Genomic DNA, 16,749 nt, shown 5'->3' with positions numbered 1-16,749 from the left:
TGTAACTTGTTTTAGACGGCTGTTATGAACAACAAACCAGGAGTGCTGAGTCAGCGGTCTGGCGCGTGATTACAGAGAGTCGGCTGTAGATATATACCATCTGAGGGCCCACAGATTTGGGAGATTAAACGGGGGTTTTACTGCTCAATGGGGAGAAAAAAGCTGATGGTGACTACATGTTTTACTGTTCCCACAGATCACTGACAAGAGTGTCTGTGAACCAAGAAATGAGAAGAGAAATTGAGGAGAACCAAAAGGTGGGATATCAAAAGCAGCAGTTTGTTCCTAAGACTGTTCACTTGTTTGTCTAATGTGAGGTATCAACGTATCATTTGTTTACGGCTATTCATGTAAATTCTCTTACATTCTTTCCACTGGCATCTTAGAGCTTACAACCCTTAGAACCTATTTCTACATTGTAATATCAGCCATTTACTATAGAGAGGATGAGGGTTTGGTTGGCATCAGACTAACAGCAGGGAATCCTCTCTGTTCCAGTGGCTGAGTGAGACCATGGGGATCCATCCGGGAGATGGAGGCCTGTTCATCAACGGCCTTCACATTGATCTGGACGTCCACAACCCCTTCAGGTACAGTAAGAGCTAAACTCAGCAGGGAGGATCAACCGTCAGCTTGCCTGCTCTCTGCTCTCTCTCCCCCCTGGTCTCCCCAACCTCAGCATTGGCTGCCCACAGCTCAGTGATCCAGGGCTACGGGATTAAAACTAGCCTAGTGCACCACCGACAGACAGCTCCCCTGCTCGGGGGAAATGAATGCTGACCTGTGATTTCTCTGATTCTCTGTGTTTGGTAGCATCTTGGACACTATCAGAGGAGAAGCCAAGATCCTGGAGGGCCTCCATAACCTAGGCATTAAGGGAGAGAACCTAGGCAAGCTACTGAGACTGCCCATGAACCCAGTGGAAGAAAACTATGCCTTAGACATCCGCCATCCAGCTATAACGGTGAGAGTCAGGGTGTTCATATTATTTGTTTGCAATATGTGATGTATAAGCTAAGAAAGCTTTATACGCTGTTTATTCGTTTGTGGGGTTTGAAAGGTGTGAGATGACAACATATTTGGTGAGAATCAAAATATAGGGTACAAAACCAAGGTCCTTGCTATCTTGGAACCTTGGGACGTCCCAACTCTGACTTTACCCCATTGAAGTTGACATTTACAATGGTTAAGGAAAGGATTAAGGTTTATGGTTCCAGGGTATGGTTAGGATTTAGGGTAGGGACGTCCCAAAGATCCCAGAAAGCACTAACCACAAAATCAAAAAGTAGCTCTTAAAGGGCCAGTAGCCTACACTGGGTGTACAATTTTAAATTACAGCATTATTTAATCTACCTTCTTCTGCTATTTATTCTGTTACCAATAATATTTACATGTTAATATTATCTTCAAATTATAATTATTACTGTGTCTCATTTTTTAACTAAATCTATTAGCGTCTAAAATGTAATTAGGTACTGTATATCTAGCTGTCTGATAACACGTTCTGATGGAATGGAGTGAATGTTGGACAAGGATCTTGGTTCCTTCCTGAACATAACAATGTGAAGGCAAAGTGGACTCGGACCACAGAATAGGTGAAGTGAACTGGCAAAAGAGTCCTCATTCAAAGGCAAGGGCAGTGTGAATACAAAGAGAACCGAGTTCTTTCGTTTTTTTTAACCCCAGAGTTCACTTTAAAGAGGACTGAGATCGATTATTTTAAAGAGGACTATATGTTAAAACACCCTGAGAGATGAACCAGTGCCAACAACCACCGTACTGCAGAAGGGATTGTTTCTTTCGTTCTCCTGGCCCAGATCAGCATTGCAGGTGCTTTGTCTTGAGTGCTGGCATCGGGGTGTGGATTAGAGGATCAGTCATCAGACTATTGCACTAGTCCCAGTCTGCCAAAAACCTCAATTATACACTTGGCAGCCAGCCAAGGAAAGCTACTGTATCAAATAAAATAAAATAAACTTGCAAACTTTAATATGATGCCCCTCTGCCATTTTATTATGGAAAAGAACTTGAAGAAAACAACAACAAATGAACATGACATTTTATCTAGAGAATGTCTTCTTCCGATCAGGCTTGCTGTCTGTCTTTTCTCTCAGTGAGGCAAGTAGAAAATGTTACCCTTTTGGTTGTCTGCTCTGGGCAGAGACGGACAGGAGTGTTGGTATCCCATTGTGGCTCTTTGTTACTCAGGGAGGTTTCTCAGCCTTCTGAGGGGAGAGAGAGAGAGTTCTGTTAGTGCCAGTTTGGCTTGTAATGGATTATTAAGCTACAGTAGCCATTTGCTTCCCTACCTCCTAACACTAGAGTCTATACATGTTGCTAACCTCCCATGCACTTTTCACTCAGATGGCTTAAACATAGCACCATCTGCTCCTTGGGGAGTATGGGGTGAAGTGCAGTAGCATTGAATTAATTTGATCGTTTTCAAGACTAAAACTGTAGGTTGCTGTTATGTATGGTATTGAGTTACGGTTGACAATGTTTCTGGCTGATGCGAGTGTGACTTATTTTATTATTAAAATACTGAATTCTAATTAAACGCAGCTACGCTCGCAAAGCTTTCACTGTGCTGATTACTCTGATGTATTTGGGCCTCGGGACACTTAAACTCAGTTTAAGACAAAACTAATTCTCACAACCTTCCACACTAAACCAGCTTTCCTCTTGCCTTTCCCAGTGGATTAACGACATCGAGACAGACTCCATGTACCGCAGCTGGCCCTCCGGTGTTCAGGAGCTCCTCAGAGCCACGTTCCCCGGAGTGATCCGCCAGATTCGACGCAACTTTTTCAACCTGGTGAGTCCCGGGAGGAGAGGAGAGGAGAAAGGACAGTTGGGAAGGGTTGTGACACAAAGCCACTGGAACAGTTGTTTCATCTTTGAGAGGAAGTCCTGTATAATAGATGGTGGATGATGAATTTGTGAATTTGTGCTACAATAGACCTACATGTCAAAGTAAACTGATTCTGTAAGGATGTTTATCTAGCTGAGAAGTCAATCTGTCTTACGTTCTGTTTTTTTCAGGTGCTGTTGCTGGACCCAGTTCAGGAAGAGAGCATTGAGCTGGTGAAACTGGCAGAGCTCTTCTACAAACACAAGATTCCTCTCAGGTACTTTATAGGTTGCAGAGAACTACCCGTTTCTCTTTGCACCTGTCAACTCCACCAGATGGTGACTCAGACTCTGTCTGCAAATTGAAACAATGTATCTTTCTGCTCCTTTAAGGATTGGATTTGTGTTTGTCGTCAATACTGACGACGAAGTCGATGGAACTACGGATGCTGGAGTTGCATTTTTCCGGCTGCTGAATTACATCGCCGACGAGTATGATTTATCACAGGCTCTCATGTCTATGGTTTCTGTGAGTATCTCATCCTTGTAAATCTTTCCCATTTCCAGCGAGCACTTTCTTGTGGAATTATTTAAGCACAATCTTTTGCAAGCTCATGTCTCTTTTGATGTTTCTCAGTTGTATAATAGTGCCCTCTCTCAGTTGGGCCGCTGTCTCAGACATTATTGGACTAGACGAGTAAGGGTTGGCCTGAGGCTTCAGACTATGTAGGCAGGCCTGGAAGTTATCGACAGTGCCTTTGATGTAATGGAGAGGGACGGTCAAGTCTCACTGACGTTTTGTGCACTTGCAGATGTACAACAAAGTGGAGATCGGCGAGGCATTGTCTGTTGACACAGTGTCTGCATACCTCAAGAAGAAGTTCCCCAAAGCCAGTGCTGCAAGGATTCTTGGGGAAGATTCCGAGTATGATGACAAAAGAAAGGTGTGATTAATGGACAGTATGTTTCTATTGTGCGTGTACTTGTCAAATGTAAACCATAAGATAAAGTATTTTACAGTTTCAAAATACCAGATTAATTTGATTACATTCCTCTAAAGGTTTCTTCATAATACATAAATCACTCATGAAACAGGAAGCAGAGAGAACAGTCTATGGCTTGGGTGGCTGGAGTCTTTAACGATTTTCCGGGCCTTCCTTTCACGCCGCCTGATATAAGAGGTCCTGGATGGCAGGGAGCTCGGCCCCAGTGATGTACTGGGCTGTCCCCACCACCCTCTGTAGCGCCATGCGATCGAGGGCGGTGCTGTTGCCATACCAGGCAGTGATGCAGTCAGTCAAGATGCTCTCAATGCTGCAGCTGTAGAACCTTTTGAGGATTTTAGGGCCCATGCCAAACCTTTTCAACTTCCTGAGGGGGGGAAGAGGCGCTGTCGCAGCTTCTTCACGAGTGTGCGCGTACTTGAAGCCGAGGAACTTAATTAAATAGCTTGAGTGTCCTTTAACCCTGGCGCTGGTCTGTGTTGGGGACAACAGGCAGGGGCAGTGTTCTACAAGAAGAGTGGCTTGGGCCCTCTGCCTCTGGCTCTGTTCAACGGCGTCCCACTCAATGCTGAGGAGATGGACCCAGATGAACTGGAGACTGTCATCCTACAGCGCATCATGGACACCACCAACTTCTTCCAGAGAGCTGTATACATGGTAAGAACTGTTGGGGGAATTGTAGTCATTATCATATTGTCCATTTGTGTCCATTTATTTGTGGAAACAGATCTTAGTTTGTTATTGAATATGAGAACTGTTTCGGTTGAATAGGTTACGTAAATAATATGATTTACCCACTTCACATGACCAGGGCGAGCTGACTGAGGGGACAGATGTGGTGGACCATCTGATGGACCAGGCCAATATGGTACCACGCATCAACCCTCTCATCCTCAGCACTGACAGGACCTATCTGGATCTCACAGCCTCTCCAGGTAACAAATACCACATTCTTGTCCTTTTGTTAATGTGTATGTTGACAATACAGTCTTCATACAATTTACAATACTTTTAATTTTCCCCTTTCAGTTGTAGATGACTGGGAGGACACCACAATGTTCTCATACCTGGACTCCAAGGACAAGACTGCTGTCATTGCAAAGAGAATGAAGTATTTCACCAAAAATGGTAAGAGGCAGGGTATACTTTTGTGGCACTCCTGATTTTATATATTTTTTCTTTCTTGAGTGTAAATACTGTTGTGTTGTACGGTTGCGTATACTTGAACAAAATAAACGATTTGTTCAGAAAAAGCTGAGAAGCTTAAACGACACCGGGAACATCTGAGGAGTGTTTGTTCGTCAAACATTTCATTTCACCAGGCGGATCTTCACACTTTACACACGGATAATATACCAACATATTAGTATGGATCCAGGGATGTGTAAAATTGCCCTTTAGGGGAGCCGTCTGTGCTTGGTCTGAGTTAATTGCACTGCGCCCTGGTTAGTAGTTTGGCTTCAGGCCAGTGGTCCAGCCTCAGCCCCAACTCTGCTGCATCCTGCCAGGGGAGCCCTGCTCAGAGTCAGGGTGGGGCTGGAGCTGGATCTGCCCAGGGAAGCTGAGAGGCTGAGGAAGGCGACTGGGGGGGAATGAAGCAGTAAACCCTGACAGGTGGCACAATCTCCTTCTGATTTAGTGTGCTTTCCTCAAGGACTGTGCCTCTCTCTCACCGTCTCTCTCTTCTCTCTGGATCATATAACTTGAGCCAGATTTAATTTCCCTTCTCACTGCCCGTCTCCACTGTCAGTAGGTGGTCTGTGTCAAGACCCTTTTAAGGGATTAGCAGTATTCCCTTATAAGCAAGCTGGAGCTTTAAGATTGCGATCCCTCTTTTTAACTGAGAAAATTGTCAGGAATACTTTCATCTCTTCCTGCTTTATATTTTCTGTCAAGACTGGCTGAGTCACTGTGTATTTGAGCATTTGAAATGATTCAGTGATTTTTGACAATGGCAGCTTTTCTGCTTTCAGAAATGTCGCCGTGTTTGAAACGTTGCGTTGTACAGTAATTGATGTTGATTTCCAGATGAGGATGGGATTAATGGAGTGACTGTGTGGATCGTTGGGGATTTTGAAAAGGCCTCAGGGAGAAGACTGCTGCTGAACGCACTGAAACACTTGGTGAGATTCTGCTGCTCTCTGCTACTGCAGGGTTTCCAAAACTCTGTCATGTGGGGCTCCCCTGGGTGCACGTTTTGGTGTTTGCCCTAGCACTACACAGCTGATTCCAATAATTGAACTCGATGGTGAGTTGGTTATTTGAAGTCAGGTGGTTTGTGCTAGGGCAAAAACCAAAACGTTCACCCAGGGAGGGGGGGGCAGGACCGAGTTTACGAAACCCTTCTCTACTGCAGCTCTTCTACTTTCCCTTATCCACACAAGGCACAAAGGAAATATTTTTCACTGGCAACGTTTGGAGCTATGAATTAAGCTATGCTTTAATTATCATTTACAAATAAAATAAACCAAAATCATACTTTTTGCTCAGTACTACCGATCAGTCACGCCAATGTGATTTAGGAATCCTCATTTATTACACTGCAGTGGCCTGCACCACACCAATGCAAATGTAGCTCTTAATGTAGTCAAGCAAGGTAGGTATACCCCTAGACTTTAATTACTATCCAGCCGCCATGGAGAATCTTTGATGGAATTAAAATGTTAAAACTCACGTGGGACACATTTTTACCTTGGCCGGAAATAAAAACAAAGGCAGCAGTTGTTATTCTCTGATTAACACCCACATAAATATTCCATAGTTGATTTAAAATGCAGCCAGGGTTATACCTCGCTTTACTGCAGATAAGAAGAGAAAGACTATTAGCAGAGTCTGGACACTGCAAGCTATTGAGGCTTATTTTTAAGAAGGTTTATTTATTGTGAGCTCTCTACTGAGACAGACAATACTTTGTCAACAAGAGACAAGAATGTTATACAGTTAGAGGAATCTCATCTAGTCTCACAATAAATCTCCTGTCTGCAGTAATGTTTTGTATAGGCAAAGTTAAAGGTACCTTACTGTGATTTTTATTTTTTTTCAATAAAAGTTAAACAATTAAACATAGCTTCTTAGCAAATGGCAATTTCTCAAGCAAGAATTTTGCTAGGACTGTCTGGCAGTGGGAAGGGGAAAAGTGAAAATTAGCTGTTATTGGCAGCGAGGTTTGGAACTCTCTTATTGGTCTATTAACTAATCCACTCCTACAGACAGTGAGACAGGCATCAAGGATCTAAATTACTGTTCGATTGAACGTGGTTTGATCATCTGTGCCAGGCGCGCCGAATCCAGTATCTCAGAAATGGCCGCCCTCCTGGGCTTTTCACGCATGACAGTGTCTAGGATTTACTGAGAATGGTGTGACAAAAAAAATGATCCAGTCAGCGACAGTCCTGTGGGCAAAAACTTTGTTGATAAAAGAGATCGAAGGAGAATGGAAAGAACCGTGTAAGCTAACAGGCGGGCCACAAACAGACAAAATAGTGGCGCAGTACAACAGTGGTGTGCAGAACGGCATCTCAGAACACACAACTCGTCGATCCTTGTCACGGATGGACTATTGCAACTGAGGAGTGGAAAAACATTGCAGTGTCTAACGAATCCCAGTTCCTGTTGTGTCATGCAGTCAGGATTTGGCGTAAGCAGCATGAGTCCAAGGACCCGTCCTGCCTGGTGTCAATGGTACAGGCTGGTGGCGGGGGTGTACTGGTGTGGGGAATGTTCTCCTGGCACACGTTAGGTCCCTTGATACCAATTTAGCAACGATTGAACGCCACAGCGTATCTGAACATTGTTGCTGACCGAACCCAATAGAGTATCTTTGGGATGAGATGAACTGGCTGTTTGCATCATGTATGAACCGCCCCAATATGTAGCAACTGTGTGATGTCATAGCGTCAGCATGGACCAAAATCACTGTGGAACGTTTCCGAAACCTTGTAGAATCCACAACCCGAAGAATCCAGGATGTTCTGGAGACAAAGGGGCGTTCGACCGGTACTAGATGGGTGTAATAAACGGTCCGGTGAGTGTCTAGAAAACACAGGCAAATCACGTTTTTGACTACACTGGGCCTTTAAGCTTGACATAATGCTGTGAGCAGATGTGAAAGCTCTCATGGTGCCGACAATGAGAGAAGGATGAACATTACAGCAGTTAAACAAGTGGATATTGTGTGTTGTATTTACAAAAAAGAGAATAAACCTTGAAGGTTATATTAAATTAACATTTTCCACCCCTTTCTCGACACCTCCACTCTGTAAATAGAAGTGTATAGTAAATCAGTGCTAGTCTGAGTGCTCTCTAACCTTGTGTGTGTGTGTGTGTGTGTGTGTGTGTGTGTGTGTGTGTGTGTGTGTGTGTGTGTGTGTGTGTGTGTGTGTGTGTGTGTGTGTGTGTGTGTGTGTGTGTGTGTGTGTGTGCGCACAGAGGGCCAGTGCTGGTGTGCGTGTGGGGGTGATTGATAATCCCAGCGGCGGTGCGCCCAGCGAGGACAGCACTGTGCTCTACAGGGCAGTGTGGGCCGCCCTGCTCACCCAGAAGAACAAGGCCGCAGTGGAGTTTGTGCAGAAAATCCTTAAAGAGGAAACTGTCCAGCTCCTTCAACAAGGAACCAAGATGAAGAACCTACTGCTGAAGGTAAACTGGGGATGAAAAACTGAATTTGACGATTGTGTGACCAGGGGGGAGGTTCTTCTAAACTAACATAGGACCCCTGTAGGTCTATACCAGAAAATCTAATTAAAAAATATATATATATAATTTGACCATTACTACTTTATCAAATAGAAACACAGTGAATAACACATGCATAAATGATAAAACAGATAGTAAAAAATAAATCATAAGGAATAAGGTTTTGAAGTATCTGAAAGCTCTGAAAATATTTTAGTTTTTTTGACACATTTAACCCCCTTTTTTTGTTGGCACAAAACGACCTCCATACTTCCATTCATCTTTTTAAACCGGTACCAGGTTATCTTCAGATAAGTCCCTTGTGGGGGTCGTAGAGCAAAATGGAGAACACCATCGTGGTCATATCAGTTTATAGGCCAAACCATTTGGACGCTACAGGCGTTTTCTTGAGAAGACCGATTTTTGGCATGTCTCGTGATCTGACAAACACCGCTGTAGCTCGACCACCTTCCACTACAGATATGGAAGGCCGACATAGGCGGATACGGTAGATTGAAACGCAGCCCATGCAAAAAAACAGATAGTCCTATCTCTAGCTTAACTGACAGATTTTGATGGGGATTTTAACAAATCTTACTTAGATTGACACACGGGTGCATCAAAAGACTCTTACTTAACTTGAATAGCGAGAGTGGCGCCTTTCCCCCCTCACATAGACAATACAGTGCCTTCAGAAAGTATTCATACCCCTTGACTTTTTCCACATGTTTGTGTTACAGCCTGAATTTAAAATTGATTAAATTTAGATTTTGTGTCACTGGCCTACACACAATACATTTTTACAAATGAATGACAAATGAAAATCTGAAATGTCTTCATTCAATAAGTATTCAACCCTTTTGTTATGGCAAGCCTAAATAAGTTCAGGAGAAAACATTTTCTTAACGAGTCACATAATAAGTTGCATGGACTTACTCTGTGTGCAATAATAGTTTAATGTGACTTTTGAATGACTACCTCATCTCTGTACCTCACACATACAATTATCTGTAAGGTTCCCTCAGTCGAGCAGTGAATTTCAAACACAGATTCAACCACAAAGACCAGGGAGGTTTTCCAATGCCTCGCAAAAAAGCAGACATTAAATATCCCTTTGAACATGGTGAGGTTATTAATTACACTTTGGATAGTGTATCAATACACCCAGTCACTACAAAGATACAGGTGTCCTTCCTAACTGAGTTGCCGGAGTGGAAGGACACCCCTCAGGGATTTCACCATGAGGTCAATGGTGACTTTAAAACAGTTAATGGCTGTGACAGGAGAAAACTGAGGATGGATCAACAACATTGTAGTTAATCCACAATACTAACATAATTGACAGAGCAAAAAGAAGGACGCCTGTACAGAATAAAAATATTCCAAAACTTGCATCCTGTTTGCAATAAGGCACTAAAGTCAAACTGCAAAAAAATTGGCAAAGAAATTGCTTTTATGTCCTGAATAGAAAACTTTATGTTTGTGTCAAATCCAGCACTACACTTCACATAGTTCCACTCTACATACTGTATCTTCAAGCATGGTGGTGGCTGCATCATTTTATGGATATGCTTGTCATCGGAAAGGACTAGGGAGTTACTGTTTTAACTTAAATCGGCTTGTAAATCTATGGCAAGACTTGAAAAGGGCTGTCTAGCAATGATCAACAACCAACTTGACAGAGCTTGAAGAATTTTAAAAAGAATAATGGGCAAATATTGTACAATCCAGGTGTGATAAACTCTTAGAGACCTCCCCAGAAAGACTCACAGCTGTAAGCGCTGCCAAAGGTGATTGTAACATGTATTGACTCAGGGGTGTGAATACTTAAGTAAATGAGATATTTCTATATTTCATTTTCAATAAATTAGCAATCATTTCTAAAAACATATTTGTTTTCACTTCGTCATTATGGGTTATTGTGTGTAGATGTTAGAAGACATTGAATCCATTTTGAATTCAGGCTGTAACCCAACAAAACATGGAATACGTCAAGGGGTATGAATACTTTCTGAAGGCGCTGTAGTTGGTTCATAGATTTTACATGGAACCCTTGAATGATTAGCTACTGCCGAATGACTGGAGACTCCTCTCCACTGTTCTCTCTGTGAAACCCTGTGCCACAGGCCTGGTGACGGTTGAGCACCTCTTCTCATTTCTCCACACCCTGAATATTATGTGGTGGTATAAATATTGAGCATGCCTGACAGCTTCCAGACAGGGAATGCATAGACCTACTCACTGTCAGTTACACTTGATCAGTCAGAGCGTGAGTAGTGAGCACAAGCTCCACGTGCTGAATACTTAACTACCAGTGTTCTTTGGATACCCCATCCCCAGAGAGACCGTGGTGGCTGAGCTGTTGCCTGGTATTCGTGGCTGTGTGGTTCAGCCATGTGCCTGATCAAGCCTGACCACGTCTCCGCTCCTCGACTCTCCTCTCAGCCATCTCTGCAACCACAGGTGTTCTTTCTGCTCTCAGTCTCCACACTATTACGGTATAGGATTCATACACACTGGCAGACTCATAACAAACCTCCCTCTCGGGGATCGATCAGCCAATCAACTGACAGGAAATCTCCCCCCCCTCCCCTTCTCGCTCTCACCAGTGACAACAGCCATCCTGGTGAGTCTAGTGAGTGTTCAGCCAGGGGCCTTAACACAGAGAGGCTGGGAGAGTTACCACAGCAGCCCGGCCTTCAATTTCTGCCTTCGTTAAAGGAGGGAGGGAGGGAGGGAGGAAGGAGGAGGGGAAGGAGGGATAGTGATGGAAATATCAGCAGTGGCGCTGTGTGTGGAGCTCTGTGGGTTGGGGTTTGGGATCCAGAGAGCTGGGGATATGATGTTATTACTGGCTGCCAGACAGACTTGCTGACAGAGTTGGGGCTGACATTATTGGTATTTCACCTGTTCTCCTTGGGGGCGAAAAAATTGTTTGAGAAACTAATAACCTGACTCTGCAAACTGAACACTCTCTCTGGTGGCTGATTTGTTATGGACAAAATGGCCAATGTTTAATTAAAATTGTGTTAGATTAATTACAAATTGATTAATCTCTTCGGATTTTTTATTTTTTTCTCCCAGCATGCGCATTGCTATTAGCTCAGCCGGCTCTGACTATGAAATATTTATGTTTAAAAGCGGAGCAGTGATTGCTCTGATGCAGGACTTCAACGATTTGTCAATAACAAAGTGATTTCTAGCCCGGCATGGATCCCACTTTACATCAATACGATTCAGACTTTGTTTTGAGTGGACTGGAATGGGAGCGATGTCCTTCAGGAGGCCTATCGGATCATATATCACCTGGTCTTCAGGCATGTACAGTACGATTGCACTCAACATATCTGCTTAGACCAACCGTGTGCCGTGTTTCTTTCCCTCCACTGCAGGGCATGGACGCGGACGCCTTTGAGAAGAAGTTCAACACCATGGAGGTGGATTTCATTCGCAGTCAGCAGCTGTTCTGCAGAGATGTCCTGAAGCTGCACACTGGACAAAGGGCCGTGGTCAGCAACGGCAGGGTGAGTGGACAGGACTCTACAGTCCCTGCTTTACCAGTGTTCTAGTGATACTGTTCACTGCAGTGACATTAACACAACAGGGAACATATGAACTCAGCACTACATTACTGAGTCATACTAAACATCATAACAAATAATTATATGAACCATGGATTACTCTCAGTCGGGAGAGGTAGTAGAGCACGTTGACCTTTCGGTAAAGTAAGCACTGTCGGTGTTGTCAGGGGGAGATGAGATGAGCGGGTTATTCCACAGTAAGCTGCTGTAGCAGGGGACTATTATTCTCTGGTGTTTCACAGAGCTCCTCTAGACTGTCCAGTCAGCATGACCTCTGTTTCCCAGAGGTCACAGGTGGCACAGAGGGCTGCAGCGTGTGAGAGTGTGTGTTTGTGTGCGCGCCTGTCCGTGCCTCTGTGTGTGTGTGTGTGTTATCATAGAGCAGAGCTGATGACTGATGTCTTGGTAGCAGCAGCATTGCTGACAGCGAAGGATGAAGGGGCCAGACCCTGAGATGGCTGTAACAATTAATATCATTTCCCATTCCTCTGCAGTCCGTCCGGCAGGGTAGGGGATGCTCTCTCTCCTCTTAAAATAGAAAGGGAAAATGGAGAGGCAGCAGCCTTGGAACACAGTTACCATATGGCGGGAAGAGATGAAATACCTCCCTTTACATTAGTTCTTTATTTTAGATGGCTGCTCTGTACAACATTCAGTGTCTACAAACAGGTACATCAGAGCACATTGTTGAACTTTGACATTGTTGAGGAACGCATTCTATTAGTGAAAATTGTGAAGGGATTTTATTTCTGAGGGTTGTTTGCTCTGTGTGGCACATCACGGTTCCATCCCTCTGAAAACATTGAATGCATGGCCTGACCATGATTGTATTCTCTTCTCTCCATGCTAGATCCTGGGGCCATTTGAAGACGAGGAGGAATTCAACGTGGAGGATTTCCATTTGTTAGAGAAGATTACGCTGAGCACCACAGCCGAGAAAGTCAAAGCTAGAATCAAGCAGATGGGAAGCAAGGGAAAGCAGTACGTTTGTGAACATCTCTCTTTCTCTGTTTGGACTCACTGTCTGTAGCAGTGCCCTGTGCTTCACCATCGGCGATGGACACTGATACACAAATCCTACTTTTATGATGAAAGTCAAGTGAAAATCACTTCTCATATCCTATGATGAAAGACTTCGTTTCATCAGTTTCCAAATCACTTCACATAATCCCTAGAGCCACACATTACGTTTATTTTCTAAACTACTATTTCTCTATAAAAAAGAGTGCTGTTTTTGGAGATTTTTTTTTTGTTGTTGTGAAGAATTGTCCGTTTTTGAATATTTAAGGATTTGTCTCGAGCCATATTATTCATTTGAACAATATTGAAGTTACACCTCAGAGCCGAGGACAGATGTCTCTGGCTGTGTTCCAAAAGGTACCCTATTACCACATAGTGCACCCTAATCCCCCTATGGACCCTGGTCAAAAGTAGTGCACTACAAAAGGAATAGGGTGCCATTTGGGGTGCGTCCTCTGGCTTCTCTCTCGGACCACCATAATAAGCGTCATGAATAAGTGATGGAATAACCCATGTCCTCCTCTGCCCCCCAGAGCCAGCGATCTAGTCATGAAAGTGGACGCCCTCCTCGCCGCTGCCCCCAAAGGAGAGGGCAGGAGAGACTTCCGCTTCGTCAAAGACGAGCACAGGTGAAGGACAGCATTCTCACTCGCCACTATGTCTCCCTCTACTGCACTTTCAGTTTCACCGGGCTTTCCTTTTGTCGTAATGGGTCGGGAAATTGCTAGTTCTATCATTTTGCTGTAGTAATAGGGAGAGTGCTTCGTGGAAGTAGAGCCGTATTGCCGACGTGTGGCTGAGTGTTGACACTGCCTTTTCGTCCTCCCCAGCGTGCTCCATTTCGCCCCTCGGGAAGACGAGGTGTTCTACGACGTGGTGGCCATCGTGGACCCCGTGACCCGAGACGCCCAGAAGATGTCACCGCTGTTGATTGTAAGCAGCGCTCCCTTTTTCCTCTGTCACCCATAGTTAATTATGACTACGTCAAGGACGTTCAACATTAGGTTAAATTTGCAGGAAGGCTGCAGAGATGACGAGCTCCGACAAGGGCGAGTGTGAAAGTGCAGGCTGAAGCGAAAATGTTTTCAAACCCACAACTGATGTTATTACTTTTCATTCTCTGCAATCTCACTGTTCTTAATTTTATATAGGCTGGCTGAAAAGGTACATTTTCAATTCTTTACAATTTCATCATTCATGAAATGAGACTTTCCCTAAATGGACGTTTGTAAATAGATTCAGAGATAACTATTGCTCTGCGAGGGCTATTCCATGCTAATTATCCAACTTGACAGATATTTGCCAGTTATTTTTGCTGCACCGTGTGAAATGTACAGCTCTGAGTTCCTCCGGGAAAAGGAAAGGACGGTGTTATTTGGAGCTGCCTGCTTATTCAGTCTGATGATGATTCACGGACACAAACCCACTGGCTGCCCTCTGTACATTAGCTGCCTGCCTGCCTGTTATATGACTGAGGTGAATTCTATGAGTCACCTTGCTATCACTTCCTGAGCAGCCACTTCTGGTGTGATGTGGAGTGTGTCGCGGTGGCCAGGAGAGTGTGTTTCAGTGTGCTGTGATGCAGAAGTGATCACCCTGCCACTCAATCAGCTGCAGGCAGCCAGGCACGGCTGGGAAACACAGGAGAGAACCAGCTGTACACAGTCGGACACACTGTTCTTATGCCCTCACCTCTGTTTGAGTATTTCTGTCAACCTGAGCACTAGTCACTGTGTTTATTAAGGAGAAACTATGTCTTGTGTTAGCTAGTTCCGTCAGGTTTTCACAGCGGTATACAGTAGCTGAGTAGAGGTGGACAGCAGACTTTGAGCTTCTCGGTAGAACTTTGAGCGTGTAGGTTTACCCTGCCTGCTGAGTGTGGTTTATTTCGCTGTGTACGCTAACTGGGTCGGGCCGCCCACTCCCCTCTTGCAGGTGCTCAGTCAAGTGGTCAATGTGAAACTGCAGGTGTTTATGAACTGCCGGGCCAAGCTGTCTGATATGCCCCTCAAGAGGTAAGCTTCCACCTCTGCTCCTAATTAAACTTCCTGCCCAAGTACTGGTGTGTGTGTGTGTGTGTGTGTGTGTGTGTGTGTGTGTGTGTGTGTGTGTGTGTGTGTGTGTGTGTGTGTGTGTGTGTGTGTGTGTGTGTGTGTGTGTGTGTGTGTGTGTGTGTGTGTGTGTGTGTGTGACCACCCAGGACCTCTCTGAGACTGCCCCACAGATACTATCTGTTTAATAACACCACCTCATTGCTCTGGGCCTCCCCTGAACACATATGGTAGTACATTGAGGTATGGAGGTTTTAAGGTAGATGCGTTCTCTTGATCACACAGGTGCAATTGAGTGGAGTTACTTTCTTGACAGGAATGATATTTGATGGTGTCCGTGTGTAAATGTTAACTTCATTGGTGGGTTTAGGAGAATAAGCAACAATGAATAATAAGGCAATTTAGACTGCAAGACTCCTTCCAACTACAACGCCCCAGCATTGACTGAGGGATGCTAACTCTTTCGCTCACTATTTGTGATACTTTGCTACTGGCGAGCACAGGTGCATCCCATCCGTTGCCATTGCGAGCACATTGTAATGTCTTCCAAGACTTTCATGGCTTGAGGGGGATGGCGAGGAGGATATCAGTTCAGTTGGCTGCTTTCTTCAGCTCTTTCTGACTTTTCTCTCTGTCTGGAATTGGTTCACTCTTCCAAATTGGGACCAATCCAATAAAGATAGGGGGAGAGAGAGAGTTTCCTCTGGAGACTTGGTTATGGCTGAGTAATTTAATCCTCTGTCCCCTCTTCCCCCTAACTTCATATGCACCAGCTTTCTCGCTGTCTTCCACCCTGGAGTCAAAGCGCTCCTCTCTCTAACTCTCCCCAGCAGCAAGGCAAGCTGCTGCAACTGAAATTAACTTTTGAAAAATCTTCTCGGGAGGAAATGTGAGGATCCTTTAGCCTCTGGGATCGGATGGCAGTTTTAAATACAGAGAGAAGGTGTTAGTAATATTGATCGTCTGCCGCGTTATCTTTACTCATTACGACTTCACTGTGTCAGAGGACAGATTGAAGAAAAGCAATTAGCATAAAGATTAGCAGACAATAACCTATGTGAATACTCTGGCTGACTAATACCATTGAAGTACAATATACTCTATATCTGGGGTATACGTTCCTATTATTGGCCGATACGGTTTCAGATACCTCCCTTTTTAAAGACACTGTATCCTCAGCGGTCACAATAGAATGACTCTCTTCCCTAGAAAGTTAAATAGTGTACAACATGTCTGTCGATAGCGAACAGAAGCTACTCAGTTGTGTTCCATCTGCCTCCAATGACCTAATCGTGATAATCGTTAACACTCACAGTTTTAGGTGAGAACCAATCGACTTCTGTCACTCCTCACTTAACTCTTCTCTCTTCAGCTTCTACCGTTTTGTGTTGGAGTCGGATGTGTCTTTCCTGGCCAATGAAACAGTGTCTGCAGGACCAGTGGCTCACTTCTTGGAGCTCCCTGAGTCGCCCCTCCTCACCCTCAACATGATCACTCCAGAGAGCTGGATGGTGGAGGCTGTCAGGAGCCCCTATGATCTGGACAACATCCACCTACAGGAGGTACTAA

The 16,749-nt window shown here is 44.4% G+C and overlaps 1 protein-coding gene across 4 annotated transcripts in view; it reads left to right on the top strand.

Annotated features, from left to right (window-relative positions):
• Positions 1 to 16,749, top strand: part of uggt2 (UDP-glucose glycoprotein glucosyltransferase 2) — a 44,666-nt gene that overhangs the window by 12,271 nt on the left and 15,646 nt on the right. For all 4 annotated transcript variants that reach the window (XM_071355607.1, XM_071355609.1, XM_071355608.1 and 1 more), the window contains exons 11-28: positions 197 to 257; positions 499 to 590; positions 814 to 964; positions 2,696 to 2,815; positions 3,043 to 3,128; positions 3,244 to 3,379; positions 3,663 to 3,794; positions 4,347 to 4,511; positions 4,666 to 4,789; positions 4,884 to 4,982; positions 5,883 to 5,977; positions 8,283 to 8,492; positions 11,921 to 12,052; positions 12,960 to 13,090; positions 13,663 to 13,758; positions 13,960 to 14,062; positions 15,065 to 15,144; positions 16,553 to 16,742. In XM_071355607.1, coding sequence (XP_071211708.1) covers positions 197 to 257; positions 499 to 590; positions 814 to 964; positions 2,696 to 2,815; positions 3,043 to 3,128; positions 3,244 to 3,379; positions 3,663 to 3,794; positions 4,347 to 4,511; positions 4,666 to 4,789; positions 4,884 to 4,982; positions 5,883 to 5,977; positions 8,283 to 8,492; positions 11,921 to 12,052; positions 12,960 to 13,090; positions 13,663 to 13,758; positions 13,960 to 14,062; positions 15,065 to 15,144; positions 16,553 to 16,742 — 2,203 coding nt within the window. The remainder of the gene's footprint in view (positions 1 to 196; positions 258 to 498; positions 591 to 813; positions 965 to 2,695; positions 2,816 to 3,042; positions 3,129 to 3,243; positions 3,380 to 3,662; positions 3,795 to 4,346; positions 4,512 to 4,665; positions 4,790 to 4,883; positions 4,983 to 5,882; positions 5,978 to 8,282; positions 8,493 to 11,920; positions 12,053 to 12,959; positions 13,091 to 13,662; positions 13,759 to 13,959; positions 14,063 to 15,064; positions 15,145 to 16,552; positions 16,743 to 16,749) is intronic.

This window comes from Salvelinus alpinus, chromosome 20 (genome assembly GCF_045679555.1).
Source record: "Salvelinus alpinus chromosome 20, SLU_Salpinus.1, whole genome shotgun sequence".
Lineage (NCBI taxonomy): Eukaryota > Metazoa > Chordata > Actinopteri > Salmoniformes > Salmonidae > Salvelinus > Salvelinus alpinus.
Note: the sequence above shows the minus strand (reverse complement) of the source record. Positions and strands in the feature narration are given on the sequence as shown.